Source organism: Mastacembelus armatus, chromosome 14 (assembly GCF_900324485.2).
Source record: "Mastacembelus armatus chromosome 14, fMasArm1.2, whole genome shotgun sequence".
NCBI lineage: Eukaryota > Metazoa > Chordata > Actinopteri > Synbranchiformes > Mastacembelidae > Mastacembelus > Mastacembelus armatus.
The window spans coordinates 16,148,884-16,170,381 of record NC_046646.1 but is presented as its reverse complement, the minus strand read 5'-3'; the positions used below and the strand labels follow the sequence as shown (position 1 = coordinate 16,170,381).

The 21,498-nt window shown below is 40.4% G+C and overlaps 2 protein-coding genes across 3 annotated transcripts; both read left to right on the top strand.

The window, feature by feature from the left end:
• Positions 1-2,231: 2,231 nt before the first annotated feature.
• On the top strand, positions 2,232-13,101 carry scaf4a (SR-related CTD-associated factor 4a). Of its 2 annotated transcripts, none has more exons than XM_026328662.1 (19): positions 2,232-2,390; positions 3,861-3,944; positions 4,101-4,145; positions 4,240-4,401; positions 4,585-4,717; positions 5,019-5,155; positions 5,271-5,435; positions 5,606-5,688; positions 5,799-5,883; positions 6,215-6,391; positions 6,550-6,623; positions 6,749-6,939; positions 7,121-7,221; positions 7,651-7,764; positions 7,874-8,030; positions 8,269-8,396; positions 8,752-8,905; positions 9,213-9,368; positions 9,724-13,101. In XM_026328662.1, the coding sequence occupies exons 1-19, from the start codon at positions 2,361-2,363 to the stop codon at positions 10,956-10,958; spliced, it is 3,411 nt and encodes a 1,136-aa protein (XP_026184447.1). In that variant the 5' UTR covers positions 2,232-2,360; the 3' UTR covers positions 10,959-13,101. The 2 variants fall into 2 exon arrangements, with proteins under 2 accessions (XP_026184447.1, XP_026184446.1); XM_026328661.1 differs by having other exon boundaries at positions 5,603-5,688.
• A 1,047-nt stretch (positions 13,102-14,148) lies between these two features.
• Positions 14,149-17,706, top strand: sod1 (superoxide dismutase 1, soluble). Its single transcript, XM_026329008.1, has 5 exons — positions 14,149-14,278; positions 15,389-15,485; positions 15,591-15,660; positions 17,142-17,259; positions 17,399-17,706. The coding sequence occupies exons 1-5, from the start codon at positions 14,207-14,209 to the stop codon at positions 17,504-17,506; spliced, it is 465 nt and encodes a 154-aa protein (XP_026184793.1). The 5' UTR covers positions 14,149-14,206; the 3' UTR covers positions 17,507-17,706.
• The last annotated feature ends 3,792 nt before the right edge of the window (positions 17,707-21,498 follow it).

Genomic DNA, 21,498 nt, shown 5'->3' with positions numbered 1-21,498 from the left:
TCACCCAAAGCATCTAGTGAGCGCACTCAGCAGTTTCCGAGACAAGCCTTGATTAGTGTATCAGCTTAGATTAAAATGACTCACAAAATTGTCAGACTTAGTCATGGAAAGTTATTAACTGACGCAACTTGTCTTAATGCTTATGAGGTTTCAAAACTGTGGCAGAGGTAGGCTACACACACAGCGTCCCTTCTTCAGACATTTGCGTCTCCTGAATAATCTGTGTTGCAGGCAATGTGTTTTTCAGTTTGCTGCGACTTTCCCGGCCATCAGGGTGGGCGTTTCTTAGAGTGAGCGTGAAAAAAAAAACAGCCCCTCTCATCGTGGTGGTAGCTGGGGTAATTTTCAGTCCAATCAGCGCAGACGGGCGGAGCACATGTGAAAACAAGAGGGACAACTCCGCCCGGTACCGCTGCTCCGACGTTTCGCATGATGCGCCCAAATTGTGCATGGCCAAGAACAAAGAATCCATTTGTAGCCAGGATGTACTGACAGTAACACCATCACCGCTGATATTTAAATGATTATTTGCGCTATTTCCTGTAACATGAATTCTATATGTCTGCTAATTCTGTCAGGTTCGTGTTGGTGGTAGTGTGCGTAAAGGATCCAAATGTTGACACACTGCACCAGGCATGTGCACCATGTGTTCAGTACACTGACTCCACATCACAAACATTCTCATTCTCTGAGATGTACTTTTATTTTCATATATGCTAAGCTGTCTATTGTCTTAGTGTTTTGTTTCGCTACTTGGAGTTGTGCCAGCAAATAAAAGTTTTACTCCTGTGCTTCAAACAAAGGAGCATTTACCCCCTGGCTGTTGGTTGTTCATGGCCTAATTAACATGATGTTCATCACTCAAAAGAGAACACCTGCAGGGAGTGGCAACAGTTTGAGATTAATTATTTTTCCCCTGTATTTGGCTTTAGATCAGGTTAATCTGAACAGAAATGATTAGCCTATATGTTATCCTCCAGCGAACCTGCAGTGACCGAAAAACGCCTGACAATATAATGAACGTAATTAAAATATCCTTGTATCAACCAGTGTGAATGAAGCCTGTGAAATTCTGCTCAAATCTGTGTCAGCGAGGTGTTGATTCAAGCTGGGGTGTTTTATGAGGACAGAGTTTGTGGTGTTACTGTTTCAGTTTATACAGGTGTGCTCCGTTGTGTTCACTCTTTGTCTGGATTCATATAAGGGCTGGAGAGAATAGCTACGTCTACACATACACTTTTACTTGCCCGCTGGACCATGCTTTCTAGACACAAGGCCAGACATCCAGACATGGAATCAAAACTTTATGTATGCCGCCATCTATTGGAATAATTTTGTACTGCAAGAACAAGCAGACAGAGTCCCCTGTAAAATAAAGAATATTATAGGTGATCTGATCAAGAGTAGACGAAAGGGTATTTGGCAGCTTTTTTTTAATATCTGATTAATTTAGAGATAATGATTCTTAATTTAAAATAGACGTTTTTTAAAGTGGAGGTTATTGGAAGGAGGCAACAGCATTTAGCCTAGTGCTTTTAAATTACACTACATTAATGAGAGCTACTATAAAATTTAATGTTTCACTTCTCCGACTTGTAATGTTTTAAATGTTAGTGTTGTATTATATACATCCCAGAAATCTGCAGGTAATAAGTAGATTTTGTCATTTCTGTGTGAGAAGTTATATAAATATATAAAACAAATAGGTGTTGGTTTTAATATCTGCGCAGGGGCAAAATATAAGATTTCATATGTAACCTGCGTGTGCACCGTTAGGCAGCTGGGATATAAAGCACATCCAGGGGCCCCTGATGGGATTCATTGGCTCAGCGCTCCGTGGACATGTCCTGTTCACGTAGTCCATTTTAATATTTATCTACAGTGTTTGTTGTGAACATCTCGGACCAGAGTGGAATAAAGTTATTTAAACCTTCAGTGTTGTAATCCTTATGCTTACACTGCTCGTTTGCTTTGCAGCTGGTGAGTTTTTTTTTTTCCTTTGCCTCTATCGTGTTCCTTATGCCTAGTTCTGGTTCAATACGTGTATTTTTCCCCTCTCTTGTTTTCTTTCTGCAATATTTGAGAAAGAGTGTTAGGCTTTGTGTGGTTGTTGTGACAAAAATAAAACGAAAACAAACAATTTTCCCCCAGTACTTCGCCCCCTAGTGGACAAAACCCGGAACAACAGCGTTCAATCCCATCATGCTTTGCTGTGGCCGCCGCCGCCGAGCGCTACCAATGCTAGGCTAACTGTCGCCAGCTACCGGGAGCGGACATGTTGTACCGAACCTTCCTTGAATAGACAACGGTGCAAGCGGGGAATCGGGAGCTGCGGGGAAGGTGCGGGGAGTTGGGCGATCATGGACGCGGTTAACGCCTTTAACCAGGAGGTAAGCTGCCTTCAGGGCTCGCTGAGAGCCTGAACTCACCGAGTCTGGCGGTGCTGGTCACGGTGCAGAAGCTGCACTGGAGTTAGCCGAGCAGGACCGAGGTGTGGGCCTGCTCGGCTAACTAGCGGGACATGTTTATCTTCTCTGGCTTTGCGCGGAGCGAATTAGCGTTTGTGTTGCACAAGTAATGTCGGTGAAACAAATGGTGGGATTTTCTCCCAGCTAGCAAGCTAAAACACCGATAGCCGCTTTGCATTGGTTCCTGCAACCGCCGCGCCGATGTTAGCTCAACCTACGGGAGTATGGTGACTACTAAACTGGTGCTGCCAACTTCTTGAGCAGACACCTTGTCTTCCAATAGTCGCACTGCAGCGGACAAAGTCTTATTAACTGCTTCAGTAGCTTAATGCGCACAGCCTGTGTTTGTTTGGTGATTGTAGGCGAAGTTAGTGTAAGGCCTGAGAGCTGGTTGTTGATATCATTATTATTATTATTATTAGGACAGGCTGGGTAATCTGTTTCTGTTTTTAATTACTGTCCTCTCTCTTTACGGCCTTTTACGCTGTGTCCGGGCCCATATGGTTGATTGGCCGCTAAGACTTGGTGGCAAACACAAAGCTGCAGCCCTGTCACAGTTAGCCAGTCCTTATACTTGTTCAGTCACTATATTCATTAGAATTATAACATTATGATAGTTCATGAGGCTCTTTGAACTCTATCCTCCATAGAAAACTGAGAAAGTTTCTGGATGCAAAGCACTAATAGCTATGGCATACATGAGAAATATACCAGTGTAGGTGGCAGAATGCTGTCAATAAACACCCAATTGGAGCACACCTGTGTCATTTATTAATGTGTACTTAAGTTTCTCTGGCAATTGGTCGCTGTTAACTCAGAAAAAGCATAACAATAGTCACAAATCACACATTTTGCTTAGCAGCCCCAAAAGTACATCATGTACAGCTGACAGATTGTCATTCTATGAAATACTAAATTGTTGTGCCCAGACATTCAAAATGTACAAATTTATCTTCTTCATGTAAGGAGAAAGTGAGAAAACTGCAGCACACATCGGTATAATACCAGCGCTTTCAGCACCAGGCCTCCACCAGAACCTAATGAACAATACAACAATCACACAATGCATCCATATAACCACCCACAGTGTCAGCTTTCAGATCATCAGCTGTGGTAACCAAGAAGAGTTTATAATATCGGCTTTAATTTTGCCACTAGCTGCCAGTAAAAGATTTAGTTGTAAAAAGTTTGTCTTGTAAATATGTCTTTTAAGTATGAGAAGAAATGAGTTTGAAAGTCCAAAGCAACTGAAGAGAAATAATTAACAGCAGCATTGCAACTCTGATCATTTCATTTTTCTAGCACTTCCATCTCTGCCTTTTTTAATTTATTTTAACCTCCTGTCTCAAGACTTTCCTCCCCTCACACTTCTGTTATCTGCTCTGTCTCTAGTTATTCTCACTGATGGACTCCAAGCCCCCAATATCTCGGGCAAAAATGATCTCCATCACCAAATCAGCCATAAAAGCTATGAAAGTAAGAATAAGTTTGGTATTTATTTGTTTTGATATCAACTTATATATGTATCTGTTCTATTTTCTCAGTATATCTGAACAGTATTTCTAAAATTATAACCCCTTTTTTGTTTTTTATCTATCTGATAATGTGCTCATTTGCATCTCCCCCTTTCAGCTCTACAAACATGTGGTACAGATTGTGGAGAAGTTTATTAAAAAGGTGAGACAAACTGGTCTAAATTCACTTATCACCCAGTTTCTCCTTAGTAAATACGTATAACTTCAAAATCTGGTTTCTCCCCTTTGCTTTTCAGTGTAAGCCTGAGTACAAGGTAGCAGGCCTCTATGTGGTGGATTCCATTGTTAGGCAGTCCAGGCACCAGTTTGGACCAGATAAGGATGTGTTTGGCCCAAGATTTACCAAAAACATTACAGGAACCTTTGAGAACCTCTGCCTTTGCCCTGTAGAGGACAGGGTAAGAGCTGAAAGAATTGGTAGAACTTTCCATGTTAGCGAGAATATTGTGGATTGTCATGTTGAAGTCACAATTTGGTTAAAGATTTTGGTCCCTCCAGTCATAAATACCCTCACCTAAATCAGCTTCCCACTTTCGTTATTAATTTACTTGTTTGTTTGGTTTTTTTACCCCGCTTTGTAGAGTAAGATAGTCCGTGTGTTGAACCTGTGGCAGAAGAATGGCGTGTTCAAGATTGAGGTTATCCAGCCTCTCTTGGACATGGCAGCTGGCTCTAGCAGTGCTGCTGCACCCTACACAGGCACAGATGAGCCAGGTAATTTGTGTATTTGTACACATGAGGCAACAGTGATTACTGTAAGGCAACGTTTGTATTTTTAAATGGCATTCTACAGACACAGTACATTCACTATAAATCTCATTAAATGTTGTAAATAAGTGTTTTCCTTTTGAACTGATCTTTACACAGGGAAAACAATGTGTTATTAGAGAAACTGAATGTTAATGTTCAATTTTAAGCATACTGCATAAAAATAAGTTAGTGTTTGGTATGCAGATTTTTCATTTAGTGATGCTAGTGTTGTGCTGAACGCGTTCATGCTGTTTATCCCCCTCAGGCTCTTCTCCACCTCCAGCCAAAGAGCCAGTAACTGCAGTAACAGCTAACTCCACCATGACATCTGCTGCTCAGCTGCAAAACTCAGATGCCTTTGCTGCTGTGGCACAACTTTTCCAGTCCTCGCAGGGTCAGCAGGTGTGTGTTGTGTAGGCTCACTTTAACTTTGACCTTAGTCTTGTTGTCATGGCTTCAACATAGACCCAGGCCTTCACTAACTGCTTTTTGCTTTTATTCATCTCTGGATTTCTAGCTACAACAGATGCTCCAGAACTTTCAGCAGCAGCCAGTAAAGCCAGAAACCAACACCGAGCCTCCTCACCAAACACAGGCCCAAAACATCATCACGGCTGGCCTGACCACTCAACAACCTCCTCCGCCCACCCAACCCACCCAGCAGAAAACAGCGTTTGACAAGGTGGCAGTGCGATTTTGTATTGCATGTCTCAACAACAGTTAAATAAAATTTTTGTAATGTGGATGTAGTTTGGCACCGTTTAGACATTTTGTTGCACAGTGCTAGGTAGACAGAAGAAATTCAGGCTGTGTAAGATCTACCATGTTAAAGAGTGATGTGTCTCTTAGAAGCTGCTGGACCGTTTCGACTATGATGATGAACCTGAAGTTGGAGAAGAAACAAAGAAGGATGAAATTGCATCACAGCCCTCCTTGTAAGCCTTTGTTTGTATTACATATACTGCAACATAGCTGTGATGCCAAGAAGTAAGAAGTGAAAGATTTATTTTATTTTTAGAATTAACTATTGTTTTTATCATCACAGTATGCAGCAGTCATCAGCCTTCCCACAACACATGGATCATTTTAAACCACAGATGATTAACATGTCACAAGACCTTTCACAACAGGTAATGAGAACATTTGTAATTATAAAAATACTCATCTTTTGTGACAGGTCAAGCCATTGATCTATGTTTTTTTTTTTTTTTTTTGCTTTGGACTGTAAAGTTGGTATAAAGTGCTATTAAATATACATCACTACAAACACAACATATAACACATAAAGTATTAAGAAAAGAGTATGCTCTTATTTTGTGAAATGCAGACCCTTCAATAAAAAGAAAAAATGTGAAAAAATAAGTTAGGATAAATCAATTTTGGATAAATAAATTTTTTTATGTAGGAAACTGTATATGTATTCTGTATGTGCAGAATATTTATTTCAGTTGTCTTTCTCAGGTTCCTCTCCCTCCTAATGGCCAGCTCCAGGCCTATGGTTTGCCACCTGGACAGAACTTCCCACCTATGATGCCTCCTATTGGAAATGCTCTGTCAGGGCAGCCCCTCCCTGGTTCAACTGGGCCATCGGGCTTTCCTGTAGTTTACCCTCCCCCCAACACAGCCCAGCAACAGCAGGTAGTTTTACCGTTTGCACAAACATGTGGAAGCTAATAAAAGAGTTTTTTCGGGCAAATTAAGTTGTTAAAGTATATTTTTATTTTTAAATTCCAGAAACATGACAAGGTTTAATAGTTTTTGTAAAATTAATGCAAATATACTACATATCATATTAGGATTTGCCAATGGATATGGACCATTCGTCTGTGAGGGATGGCAGACAAGGTCGGAGGTCACATTCAGGCTCCAGGTAAGCAGATGAAATGGGATATAATATATCAAACTAATGTTTTTTTGTTTTTTTTTATCCATACTATTCTTTTCCATTTGTTTTGCCTTATGCAGATAAGCTACTAATGATATGCTCATTTCCAGGTCTCCAAAGCGGAGAAGGTCACGGTCTAATTCCCGTACACGACGATCCAGACACAGGCGATCTCGCTCGCGCTCCAGAGACCGACGTCACCACTCCCCACGTTCCCGCTCACAGGAGCGCAGGGAGCGAGAGAAAGAGAGAGAGCGAAGGCAGAAAGGCCTTCCACCGCCCAAGAGCGAGACACTAAGCAGTGAGTCATAATCTATTTATGGTCATATAATTTAAGTAGAAAGACATGAACTTGAAATGATGTGTTATGCATGTGGAGTATGTTTTTAGTTTTTTCACAAAATAATTCCATTTGGAAAACATTACAGGGATTTAATAAACAACAGTTTCTTCTTCATATCACCTTTCTTCCTCCTTTTTAGTTTGCAGTACAACTCTCTGGGTGGGTCAGCTAGACAAGAGAACACAACAGCAAGATGTCGCTTGTTTACTGGAGGAGTTTGGTCAGATAGAATCCATTAATGTAAGTGGACTTTTATATTTCAGATACACTGATCCAACTGTGACTACACCTTGCAGTTTGTTATAATTGTATTTTCTCATGCAAAGATGAAAAATGCCTATGATTATCTTCAGCTTATATTAAATTAATCAAATATATATATTAGGTTTTTTTTTTTTTCTTTTTTCTTTTTGCTTATTACCACATGAACCGCTTGCATTGTAAAGTATTCAATACTTTGCAAAGTATTGAATACTTTTTAGTTAAATACAGATGGTTGAAAATGAAAGCCAAACTCTTTTTTTTCAAAGCTTTTACCAGTGTTGTACCTATTTATGAAGGGACCAAAGTTAAATCTTGAGCTTGAGTCCGGACTCAATAGCAGAGTCGATAATCAGACTGTTCTTGATCTTTCCTGTACCTGTCTGTTTGTCATCATTTCCTATTAAGATGATCCCTCCACGTGGCTGTGCCTATATTGTCATGATACATAGGCAGGATGCCTACAGGGCTCTTCAGAAGCTTAGTAGAGGATCTTACAAAGTTAACCAGAAAGCCATCAAGGTGAGTGAGTAACACAGAATGCACTGCTAAACAAAAATTCTGCAAATCAGACAGACAAGTGACAGGTCGCTAATTTAAACAAGAGCTGTTTTTGTTTACTTCTGTCCAGATTGCTTGGGCTTTGAATAAAGGCATAAAGTCTGAGTTTAAACAGTACTGGGATGTGGAGCTTGGTGTCACCTACATACCTTGGTCTAAAATCCGAGAGGATCAGTTGGAAGAGCTAAAAGAAGGAGGAATGCTGGATGTAGACACCCTAGCACCAGGTAAAAACTTTGTCAGGCGCTGACAGATTAGGAAATTCCATTCAATTTGTTTTTTTATCGGTCCCAGCTGACATTTTGATGAGAGGCGAGGTACATGCTGGACAGATGGCCAGTCTGTCACAGGGCTGACACATAGAGACAGACAAAAACACTCACATTCACACATACAGGCAGTTTGGAGTCAGCAATTAGCCTAACCCCATAGTAACAAATCTGACTTGTGTCTTGTCTTTTTTAGAGTGGAATGGCGTGAGGAAGACTCTAGAGCACCCAGACGATCTCACCCACAATGGCCGTACAGAGCCACAGCAGCCTGAGGAGACACAAGTGTTACCCGTGGCTGCCGCTGCTGCTCCTCCTGCACAGGTAAGCAACAGCTACAGGATATTGTAGTAATTTAAACTTTTTTGTATACAGATGTGTTAATCAGTCACTATAAGTATATAAATGCTGGAAAGAATCATTCTGAAACTTGTTTGTTTAAGATTATGTGCATTCTGTTATCAGCCGTCTATTTAAATGCTCAGCTAAATATATCTATTTCTAGTACACAGTCAGAAAGATAAGTGAGCAGTTAACATTTAAAAAAAAAAAAAGTGACATCTGGTCCAGAGTTACATTAAAGTTAATAAGGTAGCCTAAGTTGCATTGTCTCACTGGGAAGTATAACAAATAACCATCTCATTTGACATGTACAATTATCCCTTGTAAATGTTCTCAGGTTCCTCCAATGCAGCAGCCGGTGGTTGGTGTGGGTTCTCTCCAGCCTCCTGTCTTTCCCGGTCCCATAGGCATGCCTCCACCTTCCTTCCCCCCAGGCGTCCCCCCTCCTCCTTTCATCAGACCTGGCTTCAACCCTATGCAGTTGCCTCCAGGTAGCACCTCCTACAGCTGCCATCAAACCATTTTGACTGGCATTCATGCAGTTTTTCTCTTATATGGAGCCTGGTTGTGCATTATGAGTACTGTACTAAGAAAACCAGGTTGCGTTCAGTTCATTGATCTAATAGTTGGATTTAATAGTAACATTCAACAGAAATTTTATGCTAATATGATATATCTATTATATCTTTATTTTATCCACCTTTTCAGTTGTTTCCAGATCAGGATTCAACTGACAGATTTCACAGCACACATCAAATCAAACCAAACTTTTAACTCCTCACACCTCTCTTCTCTCAGGTTTTCCTCCCCCAGGGGCCATGCCTCTAGGTCATCCACCTTCTTCCAAAGGTGAGCGTGAGGATCTGTCTCTGGGCCCAGCAGGTCTGGGCAATAGGAAAAATGATGAGGTCCACGAGAGTCCCACCATCTTCAACAATCAAATGGGACCTATGGGTTAGTCTTACTCTCCTGATTTCACCAGAGAGTGATTTGTTGTTTCTTGTTCAAATCCATCATACAAATAATTTGCTTAATCACTTTTAAAGAATATATGCAATTAGTCATTAGAGGTTCCAGATTGTGTCTACTAAATATACTCTATTAATAGAGTAGAGACTTTGATGGGCAGAAAATTTAAATGCCTAGTTTAGTAATGATTATTTATTTTTTAAATAAAATGGTAATTCCAAGCATTTTCTTCTTGGTGCTTCTCAAAAGTTAGGATTAGCTGTTTGTGTTTTAAATTCAGTATACTGCTTCAGTTATGAAAATTGAGTTAAAGTTAAATATATATTTTTTTTCACTCCAGGTAACCAAGTAGGTGCTCCTCCAGTTTCTCTTCCTGGTGGTCCTCCGGTTTCACTTCCTGGTGGTCCTCCAGGATCTCTTCCAGGTGCTCCTCCAAGTTCTCTTCCTGGTGCTCCACCAGGAACTCTTCCAGGCATACCTCCAGGAAATATCCAGCCACCTTCTGGTGGTCTGCTTGGTGCAAGGCCTGGTATAATCCCTCTCCAGCGTCCTCCTGGTCCTCCACCACCACACATGCAGCGTTTCCCTCCACCCCATGGGCCAAGACCACCTCACCCCAACATGCCACCTATGCCCCCGCAGATGATGCCCAGGGGACCACACCCTCAAATGATGCACCATGAACCCCCTCCCCCTAAAGGAGGATTTGGGATGCCCCCTCCCCACAATATAAGAGCTCCTTTCCCTCCACATGGCCATGGTCCTCCTCCTCAAGGTCCTCCTCCTCCGTTTGTCAGACCAGGAGGTCCTCGTGGCCTGGAGGGGCCGGAAGAAATGGATGGCAGACCATTCAGGGGAGACAGGCCTGGATTCAGGGACCGAGAGCCAGAGAGGGACAGAGACTGGGATCGAGACAGGGATAGAGAGCGGGAACGAGGGTTTGGAGGTGGAAGGCGTCCATTTGGAGATGGAGGCCGGGGAAGTGTTGATAGATTGGATGGAAGAGAAAGACTCGGAGGCTGGCAAGAAGATGGAGGTGATCACCGAGGAGGTGGGTGGGAGAGAGACAGGGACAGAGATCGAGACCGTGATCGGGACAGAGACAGACGGGATTGGAGAGAGAGGCGAAGCAGTTTAGATAGTGACAGGGAACGAGGGAGGAGTGATGATGGAGAGAGAGCATATGGGAAAGGAGAGGGAGGAGAAAGAGGCAGGGGAGAAGGAGTAAGTCGAGAAAGAGGCAGAGGAGCAGAAGGAAAGGAGGGGGACAGGCCAAGGCGGTCAGAGCGGCGAGAGAGGATCACACGGTGGGACAGGGATGATCGATTGGCCGAACTGGAAAGCATGGAGAGATTTCGGACCTCTAACAGCACAGGGCAACCTCGTGTGACTCCTGGGGTTACCATGGAAACCAGTAAAGAACCAAATGTGGAAGCTTCTCAAAAGAAGGCAGAATCAGAACTCTCAGCTCCAGCACCACAGGTAACTACTGCTGCGGGAGCGCTGACGCCATCTGAGCCCTTACATTCAGCTCAAAGTGAGCCTACAGAAACAAAACAAGAAGCAGCATCATAGACTGGCTCACTGCTCCTTCAGCCAGACTGCAAACACTGAAAGATATTAAAAAAAAAAAAAAAAGTTTTTCACTATGATAGCTAGCCTCAACTCCTGGTAGACAAAGACAAATTCTAACCAGTCAGTTTGTGTGTTGGTAATTGACTGTTTCTGGGCAAGAACACATTTCTTGGAAAACAAACATCTCCTGCCCATGGAGAATGGTTGTTTTCAGAACATACAGCTTATGGTCAAATTTCATTTTGCAACTGTGTTTTAAAACACATGACCACATGAAAATCAGTTTGGCAAACATAGACTGTCAACTCTAGTGTTTCTTTTCCTCCTTCCTGTAAGATAAAAGAATGAATGGATTGTTTGCATGTTAACTTAGGTCTCTCCAGGTTGATTTGAGCATAGCTTTTATGTTTTTAATTAGTTGTTCTGAGGACAGAGGAACCAATGACTTCTATGGCAAAAATTTATTTTTACTTAATAGACTCTTCTGTGTAATAGCAGGCACTCCTCAACAAGGAAAACAATTTTTTTTGCCAAATACCATGTCAAACAATGCTATAATAATAGATGCACCGTTTATTTCTTATTTCTCATCATGTCTAATGTCAGATCCTCTGCAATAAGGCACACAGCTTTGAAAGGACTATGGAGGCCTTAAAATCCAAACATGCAGGTTTTTGCATGAAGAAGGTGTGATCACAAAATAAAGTACAGGCATTTTTCACAATGGATAAACTGGCATTGATAATTTTACCAGACACTTAGTGCACTGATAACATCTACTGGCCATTACCCAGTGTCATTTAAAATCTGCTCTTGTTACATTTGGTTCTAAAAAAAAATAATAATATTAGGAGTGCACCCCCAACAGTTGGAACTTCAAATTTCTTTTGCTTCACAGACATCTGAGGCATTTCAAATTAAATGTTAGCACAAAAGCTAAGACCAAACACAAATATATGTCCAGGTGTATTGTGGTATATCTACCTTGGAATATTTAGAAAGTAAAGAAATTTGGTGAATTTACATAAAAGTGCTTTGTTTGAGGTCTTTGTTTCAGAGTTGGCGTAAACTAGACAGAGATGTTGGTATGTGAAAATTTTGAGTGCATCTGCTTACAAAAAAATTTACTTGTACCCAAATGAGCAACAGCTGTTCAAAAACTCTTGAATTCTTTTCTGGTAAAGTGCATTTTCATCTTAGTTTTTGTTCTATAATATAGAAGAGTAAAATTCCACTGGACAATCTTGGATGTGCATCTGCCGTTTTCTGTTTTTTTTTTTATTCTGCTGCTCACTGAATTTCACATTCTTGCCTACGTGTACATTTTTATTCTTCAGTTATAGAAATGAAGCTGAATCTTTTGTAGGTGTAAGAGGAAAAGCAAACACAAGTTTCTTTTAATTAAAAAAACGTTGGCCCACAAAAAAAAGGTGCAGAAATTCAGTTGCCAACTTGGCTATTTGAGCATTTTGTATAAATACACATTAGCAAGAAGACTATAAGCTTTATGTTCATGGTGGTCTTTTTTTTTTTTTTTTATCCTCCCATGTATGAAAGGAACAGGGTGATCTCTCAATTCAGACCAGAGCTTGGAATTATATTTAGAAATCTTTAACTACTTGTCACATGTACCTCATTGAATCTCAGATATTAGTCCTGGCCACATGAAAATGCCAAATGTAACCCTGTAGCTGATTTTTATTTTATTTTTTCTTATAAACACAACGTCCAAACTTAAGTGTATATTTCACTACAGACATGTTATCTAATCTTGAGTTAACATCTGAAGCCCAGATTCTGCAATCCCAACTCTTGTTAAATAATTTTAAAACAGAGGCACCAAGGGCAAAACTAAAATGATGAAATGAAGATTATTCCTTGGGGCACACTGCTGTAAATATGCTTGTATCACTGACGATTCCAAGGTGTTGTGGTAATTGTTTATAATCTGTGATTTGTTTATTGGAGAGAAATTGACTTGGACGGAATAAGAGAGGCCCTTTGCTTTAACAGTTTAAGTCCTGATGGTTTGAATGTTGACAGATATTTCTATGATTTTAAAATATAAAAGACATGGACATAAGATCTTCAATATTTCAGCCATAGGAAATCGTTTTTAATAAACTATTTTTTTACCAAATCATCTTGTTTGGTCAAATAATATTCTGTCCTAAACCCATGCTCAACTATTGACAGATGTTCAAGATGATTGCATACACATTTGATGAACCAGTAATTATTAAAATGCCACATTCATTGTGATTTTAATTCAAATAATGCTAACAGGTTTATTTATTTATTTTTTTTTTACTATCCATTGTGACGAGTGAAACTGATCAGATCATTATGTTTATTATTAAGTAACAAAAGGTGAGGGACAACCACCTTTGCAGCCTTCATAATTCTTGTCAAATGCTCATCATGTTTGCTTTAGTTCTGTACTGGTCAGCACAGAGTTTAGTCATCCTTGTACCTTTTGGCCATAGGACAGGGACAAGTGACTTTACTTGCTGTGTTAGAAGCATACTGGCAGCCACGCATGTAACATAAAGGAATCTGACTTTATTTTTTATTTTGTGCAGAATGCCTCATAGCATAGGCAAAATAATGCAGAGACTAGTGTTTGGTACAGCTGCAGTTAAAAATGGAAGCAATGCAGTACCTGCTGGCAGAATCCCTGCAGAGGACGTCTGACGCTCTTGTTATGTGACCTTGGGTTCATGATCACCTCAGAAAAAAAATATGTGCAGCGTTTCTGATTCATATTTGACATGCAAAGTAGTACAACCCATGCAGTGTTTTTGTTGTTGTGGTAGAATCTTAATGTTTAAAAATTAGTTAAATATAGATACTTCAAATACACCATCCATATGCCATTATAATCTGTTAGTGTGTTGTCACTGGTAGATAAATTCTTTGGTGCAAGAGCCATGTGTGTGTGTCAAAGTGTGTTTTTGGCTGCAGTGGTGTATTTCGGATATAAGATTCACGTGGTGCCTAATTCCATATTGAAAAATGTGAGTTGCCAAATGAGAGAAACTAGAGTTAACTCATGTCTGGTAAATATTTATTCTGCTTGTGCTGCTGACCACGTAAGTCAGTGACCAAGTCGGTGACCAATCAAATTAGTCTTTTTGATCGTATTTAATTGTGATTGGCTGCCTGAAGTCATACGCCCGCCTATCTGGCAGTTACAAGAGCGTACGACGGGAACCTGCGCGTCCTGTGGAGTTGACGTTACTGCGAAGATGGTGTTGAAAGCGGTCTGCGTGCTGAAGGGAACCGGGGAGACCAGCGGAACCGTTCATTTTGAGCAGGAAGTATGACGCTGGACACTGTTTTCAGAGGCAGAAATAAGCAGCTAGTTACTCACTTCAATAAGAAAAGAAAGCTGACTAAGTGACTTCCTCCTGGTAACGTTAGCTCTCTGATGCTAAGCTAAGTTAGCTGAGTTTTCATTCACAGCGATAGTTACGAGTCAGACCGAATATCTGGAAACACTAAAGCTAGCTAGCAAGGCGTCGATTTGTTTTTGTTTTTAATTTGCATTAAAAATGACACGGTGCTAAACATGAACTAACGTTAGGATTATGTGCGCAGACATTAGCAGTTAACAGCTAGCTAGTTAGAAGTTGGCTAACTAACAGGTCACTTTATTAACGTTGGTAGGGTAAAGGCATAATTATATAACTGTCATTGGTCTAAGACAGTGGCTGGCATTTGAATAAAAGCTAACCTTTGACCCGTCTTAGGCCTGTTTTATGTTCATGATCAGCGTGTGTTGAAACGCCTGTTGCATAAGTTCAACGTTTGCGGTGTCGGTTTGTAACGTAACACTGAACCGCAAGTCTGTTGGCAGCAGCACGCCGGCACTGGGCGCAGTCAAAATGTATTGATGCAAATTAACCCTAAAAAATTAATTTGCTGAGTCATTGCGTCCCCCCTTGTTCTTGCCTTTTGGCCTTGTTGATAAGGATAAAGCTGGGCTGGTCATCCATGTGTCATTAACAGAAGGGGGAGTAGTAGTTTAAGGTCCAATACAACACAATAAGCGATGCATGGTTAAAAAAACACTGCATACTCTCAATGGCACATGATGACAGGACTTCAGCCAATTAAATAGGTTAAGTTCACTATTGAAGGTAAATACAAGTGCATGTAGTCACAGCTTAGCTTTTGGCCTGAATATTTTAAAATAGCATGTACTACCCATAAATGTATATTGTTGGTGGATGTCTAAAGAAAATGTCTGTTAAACAATACTGACAAATGTGTTTTACGTTTTTATAGTAGTCTAGTGACTACATAAAGTTCAGCTACATTTTATATTGAGTTGCTAACAATAAACTGCCTGGGTGGGTCACTGCCTGCCTTTGACAGCTCTTTTCTGTCTTTTGTATTCTTATAAATTGTGTTATCCCCCCCTCTAGAAGGAATCAGACCCCGTGAAGGTTACAGGAGAAATACAAGGCCTTACTCCCGGTGATCATGGTTTCCACGTCCATGCTTTTGGAGACAACACAAATGGTGAGGCAATAGTTGTTTTAGGTTTCTGAAAACAAAGGTTGTGCAGGTTAAGCCTGGTTTTAGCTTACCTCTACTCCTACTCTACCTGCTTTCACTCTTTCCCAGGGTGCATCAGTGCAGGACCTCACTTCAATCCCTTCCAGAAGAATCATGGTGGTCCTAATGATGCAGAGAGGTAAGTCCAGTTTAAGAGAAACATGGCAGTATTATGACCCATTACAATGCTGAGCCTGGTGGTGCCTATTGTTAATAGTTGATGCCAATGAAAAATGTTTATCAGAATCGATAGGCTCAGATTCAGTAACAGAGTTAAAGTGCTCACTGTTCATTGTTGATCAGTGTTTCCATAGTGGAGAGGGACCAAAGGAAACTTGAATTACTTGGCCTTCAGTGTAATGGATGTTACAGTCATGTATGTGTGACTTCCTAAGTCATTTTCAGTCTGGTTCAGCAACAACTTGGCACAGTTTGCATAGTTTTGCATACTGTCTGTGTAGGTTGATGTGTCTGATAACAGATATTGTCAAGTCACAGATTATTTAACAGGAGGTGGAAGTAGCATTGATTTGCTTTGTGTTATAGCAGATCTGTGGTGTGATAAACAAAACTAGTTTCACCGCACTTTTTCTTTTCATTGGATGGTAAGAAAGTACTTCTTTATGCACTTCTCAATATTATGATCTGCAGCAGAAGTCCCCAGATGAAATTAAATGGTTTTAAGCTGTTGCTAAAACACTAGATTGAATTTAAACATTAGTTATAGCCACTTGATTATAAAAGTGATCTAAATAAATGTGTCACAGTAATGCTGTTTTAGTCCTATAATCAGTCTGACCTTATTCGTGTCATGCTTTAAAACGATACAAGTTGACCTAAGTGCTTCACAATGCATATTAAAAAAGGAGCAGAGAGTGTCACAGTCTGGGAGCCCTGACAGTGAAACTCCAAAGTCCCATCCTTGTCTGAGTCCTGGGTGTTTCTAAAAGCATTTGATTAAAAAACCTCAGAGGTTTGTCCAGTCGCCAAAGAAACTTCAGATAGTGAAGGGGTGCTGAGCCATTTTAAACTTAGAAAACAATTAGTAAAATCTTGAATTATGTCCTGAAAGGAACCAGTAGGTAGTGCAGCATTCTCAGAACAGGACTGATGTTTGCATATTTGAAGTTAAAAACCAAGCAGCTGTGCTTTGGACTAACTGAAATCAAGTAGTAGAGGATTGGGAAAGCATGGTAATTATACTACATTTTGAAACACTGTAATTATGACCTGAAATTCATTGAATCCACAAATAACACTGACCATAAACCATATTAGTTTGTAGTATGTGTTAAACAGTCAGTGTCACAGAAGGTGTAAAAATTCAGAGTTGATGCTTAGCAGGAAAATCACAGATAAAGCAAATGATAATTTAGATGGCTGGTTTTCATACATTTCAGATGTGCCCTATGCTTTTGGAAATGATCATGCCTTAAGATGATGCTACGGTTTGCTTCTCACAGGACAACAAATGTACTTCTGCAAAAAAAAAAAAAGATTTGCACATAATTAAGTTTTCAAATACTTTTCTCGGTCAAAGCTGTCAAATGAGATAATGTACATAAGTGTATGGGTTTTTTTTTTTTGTTTGTTTTGTTTTGTTTTTGTAAATATTAATAGGCATGTTGGAGATCTGGGCAATGTGACTGCAGGAGCAGATAATGTTGCCAAGATAGACATCACAGACAAGATAATCAGCCTCACTGGCCCCAACTCCATCATTGGCCGAACCATGGTGGTAAGTGAAAGTGCATGTCATTTTTTAAAGTGACAAAAACCAAGTCAAAAACCTGCAGGATATTGCACCATACTGACAGGAATTAAGGGTCTACACTCTGAACTGCTGATGAAAACATTTTGGCTGTGCTGTGTTTTAGATCCACGAGAAGGTCGATGACCTGGGTAAAGGAGGAAACGAAGAAAGTCTGAAGACAGGCAATGCTGGTGGACGTCTGGCCTGTGGAGTCATTGGCATTGCCCAGTAAATAGTCTGCTAGAACTATGGAGCACTGGAAACAGCTTTTCCCCTGAGCACTTATGACCAACATAGCTACTTGACCCCAACAGTTTGTCCTTTTCAGTACTCTGTGGCTTTTTATTAATTAGTCAAGTGAGTAGATGAGCCATTCTTTTCCCTGTCCATTCTTTAGGACAATTGTTTGTATGGGTTTATGTGTGCTGATTAGTTTTTGTTCCAAAGAATTGGTAACGCACAAGGAATTCACAAATGTGTACAATTTACAAATTTAACCAATAAATTGTCAAGCTGAATCACATGTATTAAGTCTCCTTGTTTGCGGTGCGTTAGATGATTTATTAAAAAAAAAAAAAAAAAAAAGCCTAGGATTAGCTGCTTCACTTGTGAGCTTGTATGGTATTCTAATTTGAATTAAATAGGTGAAATGTTGGGACATGATTATTTAATGGAAAGTTGCCCCAGGGGCCTCAAGACACTGTGTGTTAGTTACATTTCATAATTGAATTACATGCAGATTTATGTCAACACTGGAGCACCTCAACTGTCCTGACTGCTGGATTTCAACCTTAGTGCGGTCACAAAAAGCCTGCTAAATGCTAGACAAGTCTTTTTTTTTTTTTTTTTTTTTTTTAAATGACAATAGTACTGAATATACATGCCCTAGATTCCCAGGCAGGGTGTTTCTGGGATGCTCTGACAAAAAGTTTGATCTTTTTAGTCAGTACCGTTTTGGATTGTGTGTTAAGTTGTAACATCCTCTAGAGGGCATTGTTACTTTTCATATGTCAAATTGGTGCCAGCATTGGACTGAAGGCTGTCATTGGGATTTGTAGAATTTAACGTTGTAATTGGGGAGCAGTGCATAATAGTGTTAAAAGGATTAGACTGGGCATCCTGTGATGCACAAGCCTTATAACTGTTCTGTGCTAGGATTGTTTCCATTTAAACATCGATGTTACAAGAACAATTTCCTGAATGTTTTAGACAGGCCATGGGAGCCTACTTACTAAAATACAAGTTATTTGTAATTGGAAATTTTGGAGTACTGGTGTTTAGCCCTAACTAAATTCTTCTCTGCAGTAGCCAACACACACACATACATCCTGCCCTACAGATAGTGCATGACTGCAAAGTTGCATACTCTAAAAGCCCTTTCCTTTAGATGGGAATAGCAGATGCTCCCATATGAATTGATTCAGCAAGCTCTGCTCTTCTCCTGGGAATTAAGAGACTGGTGGCTCTTCACTGGAGTTAACACCTCCAGAGACATGCTGCAAAAGAGTGTGTAATTTCAATTCCTGCATGTTTAACTGAATATGTGCAGTCAAATTAGCATGATGTGAAAATCTATTGACATATGGGATATGTCTCTTCTACTCTCCCCATAAATAGTAAAAATATTTGCAGTATTTGCTTTTAAATATGCGCTTTGTAGGGAGTCAGGCATTGGGTACCTGTAGTGGTGCTGTTTCAGCCCACGAATTCAGTGGCAGTCCAAAACTGCATATAGGAGTTGAAATACCTCTATTAGTGTAGACAGATGCAGCCAGCAGAGCAGAAAGACTGGTATAAATAGCCTGGGAGTGGAAGTGATGAATAATAGAGACTACCAATGCTGCTGACAGTGAGGGAGAGATGATAGCAGAAGTCCTACAAAGCTTTGCATAAAAACACAGAATAGAAAATAATAAAATCCAGTGAAATTAAATGAGAAGTATGTAGCCTTCTATTTGGAGATCATTTTGAAAGTCATATGTCAGTATAATATTGTCCTTTTTTTAATCCCAGATCTCAGATTTGATGTATATGATAGACTTGGATCTTTTAATTTAAACTTAATCTACAGCCACATTTGAAATCTTTAAAGCTGTGGTTCCTCATAAGGTCTACATTTGTTATGGAGTGGTGTTTCATACGACTTCCAAGAAAATAATCGCATTAGGAAATATATAATTGCGTCGCTTTCAGCTTCATGACTTTCAAATTCAAAGCATAGAATGAGCCAGTGCAAAAGAAATTATACTTTAGGCTTGGAGCGTAACTGTCACTGCATCTTTACAAGACGCTTTCAGGTGTGAGGTAATGCTTAAGGTGTATTTTTCTTTTAATAGGTATTGCTTCAGGGTTTTACACTACATAGTAGTTGTGCATGTTTCTTCCAAACACCAGTCTTGAACCAGTCTTACAGGGTTCAGAGCTTTTGTTGCTAAACTAGGTGCAGTGAGTATGTGTGGGTGCATCATGTTAATAAGAAAAGGAAAAAAAATATCCAGCTATTACTTGATACCCAACACCCTCATGCAGTCACACTCAAAGGTGGTAAGTCTACACCTTTGGTGTTCGCTGACTGATGACTCAGAGGTGGAAGTTTTTCTTTTCAGCCAAGTTGCGTAAGTGCAGGAAAGTGTATTTTACTGGCATGTGCCTCTGTGAGTAGGTGTACTTTGTCTATAAGCAGTCGCTATTTTCTTCTATAAGCATCCAACTTTACACTTGAAAGTGCCGCTAACAAGAGCTGTTATGGTCACGTCTTTCTTTTGCAGTAGAAATCCCACAGGGCTGCAACATTAGATGCATGGCCCAGCTATCCAACTGAACACTTCCAACAGGCCTTTACTTGTCTACATTCTATGTTCCCACCCTTCCTTAATCTGTATAGGTGAGTTATCCATCCATCCATTATGTATACCGACTTATCCATGAGGGGTGTGGGGAAGGAGGGGCTGGAGTCTATCTTAACTGACACTGAGCAGGAGGCGGGGTACACACTGGGTTTGAAGTGAAATATTTTTCCACTTTCTTGGGTATCGGTCTGTAAGTAAATGATCCGCTTGTTTAGGTAACAGACAGACTGTGACCATTGAGTGGTTTGTGTCAGAGCCAGGGTAGTTGTATAGGCTTGTTTGGTGTAGGGTACAATTGTTATTGTCTTGATTGATAGCTTACAGTCTGGTGACTGCATCCAATGACATACACAGGAATCTATCCTGTACTCTAGCCCGAATGCTGCTATAGAGGTTTTTGTACTCACTCCCCCCTAACCTTCCTCCGTTCTCTGAGGTGAAAGTTCAACTTCCAGTACAACATCTACCACTGATATTGTGGGGATATTTTAAAGACTAGGATCCAGAGGTCAGGGGTGAAATGCCATAAATGGAGCCTGTCTTATGAGACATGGTTGGTTGGTAGACAGACTAATTACAAGGCCCCTGTGACCTAACCTCTGACCCTTGAGCTCTGTGTCATGTGATGATGAGAGTAGAGGCCCTGAACAGAGGCAGTGTGACAGCTAGTTTCTCCTTAATGTTTAAGTATTCGTAGTAGCCTCTCAGCCCAGCACATTAACCTAAGCAGGCTCTCGGATGGGGCTGCACTGTGTCCATCCTGTGTAGAGATGACTCTAGAGGGATTCAACACTTTACAACTACCCTCTCATCCATGGTCAAACTGCAGGATAGGGGGCTGACCTTTGACCTCAGGGAATTGCTTATCCTGCACAAGCATAACTTTCACTTTTACTCAAGATGGTGCTTATTCTCTCAAGGATGAATGGCTGCTGGATTTCCAGCACTGTCTAGAAGAATGCTGTATGAAGGAAGGCATGCAGAAGGACAAGACTGGATATTCAGCAACTGAGTATCATGCCAGACACTGACCTTGTGTGACATTCCAGAGACGCTTCTGTGTCTGAATCTTGAATGGTCAATGGCAGGAATGTCACATACCTACCTATGTTACATGTTTCAAAATGTAGAATTTATGTACTCTGCATGAGAACGCATTTCCACAATTGAATATATAGAATCATAAAAATATTTTCACGTTTTGGACAGCCAGTCGGACAATCAAGTTTGTCTTCTTGGGCTTTGGGAAAGAGTGTTCCACTAAATGGTCAGTTACAAGACTGCAAATCTACAGCCTAGTGACAATGCTAACATGCTAATGTTAACTAGGTATCTGATGATAATGTGAATCCCATGAGTTAGCAGGTATTTATTC